Here is an 11,528-nt window from a genome sequence, read left to right on the forward strand (position 1 = left end):
TTAGTAGTTTGATTTTAACAAGCCGTCTATGACTCAAAGAGATCATTTTTGGGGTTTTCGATTTTGCGGAAATCATCGCTGGGGGTCCTAAAAATAAATAAAAACATGGGTTTTGTGTGAAATTTTTCGCTAAGTCAATTGGTAAAAATCACAATCATCTAACTTTTTTAGTTTAGGATATATTTGAAAAAAGCTGAGAGGGGTTAGTCAAAATTTTGATCATGTTTTTGTGAAGCAGTTTTTTCATCATATGCTGCCCCTAAAAATATTCTAATTGTTTGAAAATGATAAGATAACCTTCTTCAAATCATTTTCATGTTTTTTCGATACTCAGCTCAGAAGCCGAGATATTAACGATTGAAATTTTGGAAAAAAATTCTTTAACATTTCTTCGTTTTTCAGCCATGTAAGGCTTCATCCCATAAGCCACCTAGCGCTCGCGAAAACAACATTTCCCCCTTTTTGCCTTTTGGGTCTGTTGGGGTGGTCTCCCTCATAACATCATCCTACAACTAGCGAGAGGGGGTGGCCACCTTAACAGACCCTCAAGGTATAAAATCAATTTAGAGAACCCTTCCGTATACCTCAAAGTTTTCCCCTTCAAAAGTTGTCGAAATTTGTAATGCTTCTGGTGGCGACAGTGCAAGTTTGTAGTAAAAAGTACAAATTTTGAAGTGGAAAACTTTGAGGTATAGAGAAGGGTTCTCTTAGTTGGTTTTATTGTAAATCATTCTTTAAATTCGTATAGATTGAAAAAAAGTGTAAGATAAGAAAAAGATTTTAGATTTATTTTTTGTATTTTTTTGTATATTTTTGAAAACGCCGTATTTAACACGGCGCATATGAGGGAAAATGGGGTGTACCTAATAAAGTGAAGGATACCGTAGCGCCGTGGGGGTTAATCCTACGACAACTTTGTGTGTGTAAAAAATGTAGATCATCATTAGATCTACTTAGGAAAAAAAGAAAAAAAATCTAGCCCGAGACGTTCGGTGAGTATTTGCACTTTTTCTAAGACACGTAGTGCCGTAAAAATGCACTGAAAAAAGGGGGGTGTACCTAATAGCTTGGTGGGTACTGTGAAAAGTGTGACAAATTCAGTAACTTTGATCACAAGTTCAAAAAGTTCAGTACGAAGGGTTAGCAGTTTGATGGAAAAAAGTCATCAGTTGTAGGTTAGGCACATACAAAACTGTAAGTATGTTTTCACATCATTGCGGTTTAGTAGGTTACAAGGAATAAGGACTTAAGGAGTATTCGTTAGAATACTCCTGAATACCGAATACGATGTGAAATCGTAAGAACATTGCTGCGTGCTTGTATCGCACTAGATTTCCTCATGGTTCGAATCCCGTAACTATGAAAACCTCTTTATTCCTAGTCAGATTCATTTGAAATGGTCTATAATAAGTAAATAGTTAGTAAATAATGCAAGATTTAAATCGGTTAGTAGTCTCTTCTACGGTGGTGCCGGACCATTTCAGTAGGATCACCCCCTTACGATTAGTATGGAGAAACTCCTGCAATCAATGCCGTAAATTAAGTGGCCAAAACTTTTTAAGTAAGGGGTTGGTAATAAAAGCAGGAAAGAATTTAAAGTAGTTAAGTTATTCTAAAAAAGCTATTCACCGGATAGTCTTATAGAATAAGTAAGGCGAGTAAAATAAAGGTAGAAGAATTTAGAAGTAGTTTCAATCAGTTTCAATTTGTTAGTAAGCTGTCACCGGGTGGCAGTTACGTGAAAGTAGGATAGCGCCACTGTGTTGGGTTGGTGTTCACAGTTGTAAGTGAACGACCGTTCAACAAAGATGTCGCCGGATGTCGCCTATTATAAACGATTGCAGTAAGCTCCGACACCGAAAGTTCATTCAGAGCGGAATTATTATCTAATGGCCCGTTAATATCCTGCAGAGGCCGTTCCCAAAAACCCCCTCATGTAAATGTAGGCTGCAAACAGGAGCATCGATGGGTAGGCTTATATATTCTTTTCTCAGCCAGTTTCTGAGAGTGTGACAGTGTTGAACATGCATTAACTTCTTCCAAATTTTGTGTCTGCAGTCCAATAATCAGAAGCAGAAGCAGATGTGAACGTTGAAAGTGGTTGAAAGAATTCTGATGATGATTTTAATTTAATTTCAATCGTTCAAAAACATTCGACGTTCTTGAAATCCCAGTGCTGGAAATGGTAAAAGTAAAATTCAGATGAAGGCTAATAATAAAGGGAGCAACCGCGGTAAATAAAAAGGTCTTATTAGAAATATTATAGTACACACGGCTCATCACTCCTAGAAAAACTTGGAAAGACTTGGGCTGGCAGAAGGTCCATAGTAGAGGTAATACAGTCCAATGCATCACAGCGTAAAACGCCGTGTTGATCGTCCTCCCGTGGAGAGAGAACTAATTAACGTTTCCCTCTGGTTATTTCCGTTCTTCTTTTTTCGAAAAACGGCGATCAGTGTCAATTGAATTATTTTTTTATTATAACGTCACGCAATGTTGTTCTCATTTTGGCATTTCGCCGTTCCTGCCTTCAATTTTTACTTACAAAATTCCGTCAAATTTTTCAATCACAGGAACTAAAAAGAACTGCTAAATTCACATCAATTGTATTTATTTGTAGCATTTAATCAATAATGTAAAATCAGCATGCATTTTTCATTCAATAAAAAGAAGCAATAATAAATCATATACGACTTTGTTAAGCCAATGCTATAACCATTACACCAACAGCGATATTACATATGTTTTTCGACTTGAGGCAATAAAAGTTTTTAGCTTCTAGAAGTCACGTAAACAAGGGTTAAGAGGGGATTCCCTATAGGGGTTTGTCCCGACAGGCAATAGACAGATCCAGAGGATCTCGCCAAGGATGTCCCTACTGCCAAAAAAGGGATAAGTCTAGTCCCGTAATGGTAAAATATTCTTTTCCGAGAATATTCTTCGGTCGATAACCCACATATTGATATAATTTTAGATTACTACTTTGCTGCGTCAACGTGGCTGTTAAATTGTTTTGTTTTCCCAATGAATGACTTTTATGAAAGATGAATAAATCAATATTACTTTTTTTATTTTCCCAATAACGGACCATTAAAAAAGTAATAAATCCTTTTTTTTATGAAAAAGCTATAGTCTTTTACATTTAACATGCGTTCAAAGTCCCAAATGTTTTATATCGTATTCAATTCGTTAGTTCTGCATACAATTGCCTAAATGAACAATCCAATTGTCTTAAAATCCAAATCTTGCACAAGTCTCGAACAACTAACTTACGTACTTCGAATTTAAAACTCTACCTTCACGCTATCGTGATATAATTTATCTTAAACGTTAAGGAGATGAAATGTTAAAACTGATATTACTATATATCCATATAGGTAATTCTATGGAGGTTGGTTCAAACCCACTTTCAGCAAACAAATGACTTATGAAACAAATAGTCTCAATAATCATAAATTCCTACACTGATGTAATTAAATCGATTTTGCTCACGCTGGGCTATAACCATGACAATGTGTAAGTATGCACTATCCATCTGGTCACATCGGGACTTTATAACCATCTCCGTTGCTGGTGTAGTGGTTATAGCGTTGGATTGGTGACTTAAAGGATGATGGTTCAAACCCACTCTCGGCTTAATAGGCAGCACCTAACCAATCGTTAGGATTTTGAACGTGTGGTAAATGTTAAAGACTATAGCTTTTTCATAGAAAACGATGTATTCCTTATCTAATTATCCGTTATTGGGAAAATAAAAAATATATATATATTAATTTATTCTTCTTTGATAATAGTCATTTATTGGGAAAATAACAAAAAAATTTAACAGCCACCTTGTCGCAACAAAGTAATAATATAATATTATACCAATATGTGGGTTATCGATCGAAGAATATTGTCGGAAAAAAATATTTTACCAATAAAGACATGCTAGCTGGGAGGTCTCGAGAGTGAAAGATGACGACGTCACTATCCTGCGGTGAATCGTCGTCACACAATTTGTGACTTCGTGACATCGTGCGAAGGGAGTGCTACCTATTACCACCTCAAAGTCGGTTCTATCTCAGTATAACTATTAGAATAATATCTTCAGTTGTTAAAGAAACAAAAAAAACACAAAAAACTTTTTTGTTTTAGCCTGCCAAATATTTTCTGGATTTTATTTCTCAAACAAATTGCGTCATTCTTTATCAGCAGGTGTATATTTTATTTTATTTCATTTGCGGAAAACAACCGATTCGTGGACGTAAATGACTTCCCAGCTATAATCTAATGAAATCATGCGAAACTTTTTATAATTTTTGCTCTCCATCAGACGGGTTAAAGCAGGCTCCCCCTCTGGAATGTGATTCCACTCCACCGTCAACGTCTGTAAAATATTTTAGGCCAATTTACCAATTATGATTAAATGAAACTCTTAATGTTTTAAGTTGTATACGTCTATAACACCTTGATGTTAACTTTATGCCAAGGAATGGTTTCCAGGATTTTGTACTCGGATCCTTCGACGTCCAGTCCAAAATAGTCGACGTCATTCCTGCCAACGGCCAGTAGGATGGAATAGAACGGAAAACACTGAACGATGTAGACGCTCTCGTTATCTTTACTGCTTTTACTCGTATTATTATTTGCTTCTAATATTTCAACGATGAAACCCACAGCATTGTTAGAGCCTTTGAATAGAACCTATAGATAAACCACACACACTCAGAGCGGAGAACTTAACTGTAGACCTTTATATAAATTGTCTAAAAGTTATTTGACTATATAATATTAAAAGGTTTTTTTTTGTATACTTTAATCGGGTAAGGTTGGGTGCTGATGCAGTTGGGTAAACTGAAAGCCTTTCGATTGCGAGAATGCAGCTTACTAAACATTTTTTGATCGGCTTCTATGAGCAATCCATTCCAATCGAGATAGCGCTCCATGAAGAAGGTGTTGGAGAGAAATTCGCCGTCGAATCCACCACTCTCAACGAAAAAGCCTTTGGTCTGCAAGATTCAAATGGCAACATATGGCAAAAGACACAGTAACAACAATCAAATGCTGCTATATTTATACTTTATTTTTCAGAATTTCTCTTATGTCATTGGCTTGGCCATTGGAAGGATCGATTGTTTCGGGATGATCCAGCACGTAAGGAAGTTCTTTAGATGCTGGCTCGAGCAGGTATTTGTCGCGGATGAGTTGGATCAAACACGGATGGTCTTGTTGCAGTTTCTTTTCGTTGGCGTATTCTATTTAAAATCCAAAATGAACCAAAATGAGTTCAATTTTGGTGGGCTCTTATGGTATCAAAGTTTAACATAACGGATGTCATCATAAATAGGCTCTAATATAAATATACCTATTGTGCAAAAGGACGAATCCAAATATTTATCTGCTGACGTCTTGGCCCAGTTTTCCCCATAAGTGTCCTCCATCAAGTTGTATTTTTTCATCGTCAATGGCTATATAGTGTTAAAAAAGTCAACAATAAATATTCAGAACTATTATCTTGGCATAAGCAGAAAGATATAAATTGGCCATAAGCCGCTAATTACTTGTGCTAAATTCTGATGCATTTCGTCAGAATTTTGTTTGTGTTTGCTGTCTTGAATCGAATTCTCCATTTGACTAACATCCATTTTTACTTCTGCTGGATTAGATTTGTAGAAAAACAGATATACGACGAGTGACGCCAAAATAAGAATTAAGGGAAAGCGAACTCCGCGTAGAAATCCTGGTTCCATTTCGTTCTCTCTTCTCTTAACTTCTCCTAGGAAATCAATAGATTTATAGGCCATTATCAATAAATTTCGTAAAGGAAATTCCAAATTAGTAACACAAAAACATCAAACTTTTCAAATTCATTGATCCGTATAATATTATGGTAAACATTTTGATGGCCAAAATGAACTAGCCTATTTGAACTATATTATATAGGTGACACCACAGAGCACAGAACAGCACAGCAGTCTTCTTTCATTCGATGCAACTTATTCACTTATAGTTAAACTTAAGTGCGATCTCCAAACCGCAAGGCAGTTTCGATACTATAGTATATAGACCCTTTCGTTGTAGTCACTGTTGAAAAACGCGCCCCTGTTTGGAGCGTAACAGAACGCCATAGGAAAATTTTAGAGAAGGGACGTTAGAAATCGGCGTCCCTCTGGTGGCCAAATTGATCGAAAAAGAGGAAAATGTTCCACGATTCAAAAGAAACAAACTTTGATCTCGGAAAATATATGTCCTATTACAGCACGTCATTTACAATTATACTAATTGAGTTTAATATTTACAAACAACTACAAAACCAATTGGTCCATGACGTATAACCGTTTAGGCCTATGTCAAATATTCTATCTGAGACTGCGATGGATTTATTAGTCCTTCATAGCCACTGTGGTCATGTGGTTATTGATGTTAATCACCATATTTGATACCATATGATTGACAACACTCTTTGTCTCACTCATTTACATGTTATTATCTAAGCTTCGTGGGGTGGCTCCATAGTCGTTGACGTCGACCATGCATAAGAAGACAGCGTTTTGTCTCCCTAGCGGTGGATCTCGGTTGAAAGTCGGTATGGTTGTGATTACCCTTTTTTAACGGCCCAAAAATCGGTAATTTGAAAAGTAAAACAACCTTTACCCAAAAGTTAGTGAAAATTTTTCAAAGACAAGTCAGACACAATATTTCCAGTTAAAACTCAGCTTTTTCCCAGTATGAAACCCCAAAACTTAATTTTGAGAGAAGTGTAAAAATTACCCCTTTATAAACGGTTGTAGACGAGTTATTAGAAATACTAACAAATATAAAGCGCTACTCAACCCGTTTTCACCGGGTTCATAAACCGTATTTAAGACCAGTAAATTTAAGGTTAAAATAACACAAAATTTCCATGTAAATGTTATCCTTCATAATACCGTCGCTTAAAGACGTTTTTTATCCGTTGCCATCCGCACAGCGGGGGTATCCTACTTTCATGTAACTTCTACTCGGTGACAGCTTACTAACAAATTGATTGAAACTTTTTCTCAATTCTTCTACCTTTTCTTACTCGCCTTACTAATTTTATTAGAAACCCCTATCCGGTGTTCAGCTAACTAAAAATAAACTAAACCACTTTAAATTCTTTCCTGCTTTTACTACCCACCCCTTACTTAAAAAGTTTTCACCGCTTAATTTACGGCATTGATTGTAGGAGATTCCTATCCTACTTAAATTATTCGGCACCAAGCTAATAACCAATTGTAATTTACTTTATTTCACCTTGACTACTAACTAATCGAACCAGGTCCTTCTGTGTTGCAGTCTAGTGCCTTACAGGCACGCCACAGTGATATATATTTAAAGGCTACTATCCTAACGAATACTACTTATTCCTTGTAAGTTGTAACCTACTAAACCGCAATGACGATGTGAAAACATACTTACAGTTTTGTATGTGACTAACGTACAACTGATTACTTTTTTCCGTCAAACTCCAAACCATTCCTACTGAACTTTTTGAACTAGTGATCAAAGGTACTGAATTGTTCACACTACTTATAACAAAAGCACTAAATTTTTGTAAACTACTAGCTATGACCTACATTGCTTTTATTATTGATTACTTTTTTTAAATCAAACTACTAACCCTACGTGAACATACTACATTTTTCAGACTACTAACTAAATCTTTATAAACTACTGGACCAACCTACTGAAAAGAACTATGCCTACTAACAGTTTCACTAGGAATAACGTAAAAAGTAGGCAAATGAATGGTTAGTAGAGAAGTTGTACTTAAGCAAGTACAGTAAAATACTGAATTACGTTTCAGTACCATATTCGACCATATTGAAGGGTACTGAAACTGTTAGGGGTGTGTAGGTACTGAACATCGGTAAAATAAGCAGTTTAACGCGGCTGTGCGATTTCCCACTGGTTTTGACAACGGTTATTTCTACCGACTCGAATGTTGTCGGAAAAAGGTCTAATTTACCCTTAATTTCTTGGTAATTTTGACGAGTTTATAACTAAGATTTAGAAAGGTGTTTTTATCTATTGCTTTCCGCCTTTTTGGTTTGCCAATGGTTATTTCTACCGACGTAGACTTTTTTTAAGGAGGATTTTTGGGTCCAAGTAATTCGTAATTTACCGTTAACTATGTCCAACTTGGCAACTTTAAACGAGTTACGCAACTGGTTTTTAACCGTATTCATTCAGTTAACCAACGGTTATTTACACCAACTGAAATATGAAATTAAAGAGTAAATTTTAGGTTAAAAACACTAATTTTCCTCTCGTAAAAAAGGTTATTTTATCCGTTTTCATCCGGAATACCGGAATACCGACGAAAGGTTTTTTTACCAACTTATAAAGGGTAATTTTGGGGTTCATATACAACTCTTAATTTACTGGCTAAAAAAACTCATTTGTAAACTATTATTGCCACAAGTTTTTTACCCGTTTTCATTCAGTTTGTCAACGGTTATATACACCAACTGAAATTGGTAATTATAGGGTAAATTTTAGGTTAAAGACACTGGTTTTTCTTAAGTAAATCTTGCCCATATAAAAACACCGTTCGAAAAGGTTTTTGTATTTTTATCCCTTTTCATCCAGTATTCTAAAAGGTTTTTCCAACGGTTATTTTTACCGACTAAAATATTGTCTTGTAAAGGTCCAATTTAATCTTAAATTTCTGGTAATTTTCACGAGTATAAAACTAAGATTTATAAAGTTTTTTTTTGTTGGTTTCCAGTATGCCAATGGTTATTTCTACCAGCATAGACTTATTCTTTAAGGGCAATGTTTAGGTCCAAGTAATTCGTAATTTACCGGTAAACTATGTCCAACTTTTAACGAGTTATGCAACTGGTTTTTTCCCCGTTTTTATTCGATTAATCAATGGTTATTTCTACTGACCTAGATTATGGAAAATTTTAAGTCTAAATTATTGATGATTTGCCAATAAATGTTGTTGACATTATACGCTCAACACATGTCGGCTTGATAGCAAAATGTATATTGTTATACCTTTCTTGATGAGAAGAGAGAGAACACTCGTAACAAAGGTAGTTCAGAGACACAGACAAGGAACGAAGTAGTTCAGACCCACAGGCAAGTAAGGATACAACGTTGAAGAGAGTTTGTTTCTATGTAGGGAGTATGATTTACGTCCGTTAAGTGGCGGAGCATAAATTATCTTAAAAAATTTTTCCTAATGAATACTAGCGTTTAGCAAGGTTTTTTTATCCGTATTCATCTGGTTTTACCAACGGTTTATTTACCAACTGGGTTTTGGGTCATTTTGACACTGTGCCTTATTAGTGTGGCCATTTTAGCTGAAAAAGGGGGTGCATATAGAACAATTATTGCGAGCCCGAAGGGCGAAGCTAATAATCGCAAACGCAAAAAAAAAATGCCATGTCACTTGTATGTATGTATGTAAGTATGTAACGCTCCATAGCTCGGGCGTTGTACGACAGATTTCGGACTCTTTAGTCTTAAAAATTAGACAAAAAATATGAGTTGTGACCAGAACAAAAATAATTTCATTTACTTAATTAGTTCTCCTGTAATTAATGAAAAACTGTTTAAATAATTGCTTAATGACTGGTGACATCTTGCGGTGGCGACTACAACGTTTTAACCTTAGGTTGAAATTCCACTTCCCATTCTAAACGTGCTTGTCATTGACTTAACGTGTAAAATAAAATAACGTGTTAAGTTTAAAATTAATTCTTTCTTTACGAATATTTTTTATTGAAATATATTCGTAATGGATGGTTAAACATGTGAATGACACAAAACTGTGAATGAAAAATACTGTTTTAAGACCAAAAAGTATGTGCAGAAAAGTGTGAATTGTGAATAATTCCGACTTAACAATAGGCCCAGAATTTGTCATTTAAGACAGTTGGCTTACGACGACAGTTGGCTTACGGCTCAACTGGCTTACGACTATTCCTTCGCGGCGAGCTGATAAGCTTGCTTTTCTATATTAAAAAAAATATGCGGTGCGACCAGAACAAAAATAATTTCATTTACCTAATTAGTTCTCCTGTAATTAATGAAAAACTGCTAAAATAATTGCTTAACGACTAGTGACATCTGGCGGTTGCGACTACAACTGATTCACTTTAGGTAAAAATAAATCACCAACAGATGTCCATAGCATCGCCGTGATGACGCAATCTGTGATGTCCCAACCATGACGCAACAAGCAGATTTGCATTTATGTTTTGCAGTAATTAAACTAAAATATGGTTATTTTTAAAATTCAATCATTGAACTTTATTTGTAAAAATAGGAAAATATGACTTGAGCAAACTAAACGTAAATAACTTGCAAGGATATTGAACAGTGACGGAAAAATCCCGTTTTAAGACCAAAAAATCTGTGAAGAAAAGTGTGAATTGTGAATATACCGACTTAACAAAAGGCCCTGAATTTGTCATTAAAGACAGTTTTCAACGGTTTTCAACTGGCTTACGACTATCCCTTCGCGGCGAGCTCATAAGCTTGCTTATCTATCTTAATTCTCACGAAACTTTGACTTGTCTGAGTCATAGCCACAAAAGCATAGGCAAAAACAATATTTTATCCTTAAAAAAGGTATACATTAATGGGATTTGAACCATGATCTTCTTCATGATCACCAGCGCTATAACCCCTACATTAGTTGTTGGATACCAAATGGAACTATTTTGAAAAGGAATTGATTGTTGTTTATCATTGTCGTGTTTCTTGCTTGAATTATCATGATATTTCATCGTTACCAAGCCTTGGCTTCACATACCCTTCACAATCGCCTTCAGACCTTAGAATGTTTTATAATAAGTTCTTACGTGTTGGACAGTTTCGTAGAGATTAGAACTCTACGCGAGAACTCTTAGCGGCTAAAATCCTTGCCAAATCGAGCTTCTCTTGAGTGGCCAGCTGAGTGTCCAAGCGAACACTCAAATAATTTAAGCTTTGATACTCGGCAACTTCATTGGCTTCCAGCAAGGCGGAGATGAGTGGAGATAAGTGGGTCCCAACCAGATTTCCGGCTGATTCGACTACTTTTATCAGTGTCTCTAGACTAAAGATGTAAATATAAACCGATTGTCATCCATTTCCATTTTTAGTCAAGTTTAATGTAAATTAACCAATTTTCCAATTCCGAGAAATATTGAAGTAGGATATGAACTTCTAAAATATTTAAAAATCTCATATTGGAATTTAAGGTACTTTAAAACTTTAAAACTACTGCAAGAGTTGCAAGTCAGAATCTATGGTTTTCCAGTTTTTTACCATAAGGAATACAGGGGCCAAGTATCCTTGCTGATATGAACAGCAGACCCCGTATCATGGGCAAGTTGGATCTCTTTTTTAAGGCTTTTTTTTATCGGCAATAACCTAGTCTTAAATTACTTAGAACGGCTTGAAAAAATAATCATTTGGAGCATGAGTAATTATATATTTTTTAATTGGTGGATCTATATTTATTTGAAAATAAGGGAATGGACGCATAGAGAATTTTCTTTCATTCCGGAAGCGTGGGGCGACTA

The 11,528-nt window shown here is 35.5% G+C and overlaps 1 protein-coding gene across 1 annotated transcript; it reads right to left on the reverse strand.

Annotated features, from left to right (window-relative positions):
* Positions 1 to 4,158: 4,158 nt before the first annotated feature.
* Positions 4,159 to 4,994, reverse strand: LOC124323642 (protein Star-like; the record flags this gene model as incomplete). The annotated part of the gene is made up of 3 exons (XM_046784339.1): positions 4,159 to 4,369; positions 4,450 to 4,686; positions 4,797 to 4,994. Coding segments are annotated over 3 exons (588 nt in total), but the record flags the coding sequence as incomplete, so codon positions are not given.
* Between the last annotated feature and the right edge of the window lie 6,534 nt (positions 4,995 to 11,528).

This window comes from Daphnia pulicaria, chromosome 1 (assembly GCF_021234035.1).
Source record: "Daphnia pulicaria isolate SC F1-1A chromosome 1, SC_F0-13Bv2, whole genome shotgun sequence".
NCBI lineage: Eukaryota > Metazoa > Arthropoda > Branchiopoda > Diplostraca > Daphniidae > Daphnia > Daphnia pulicaria.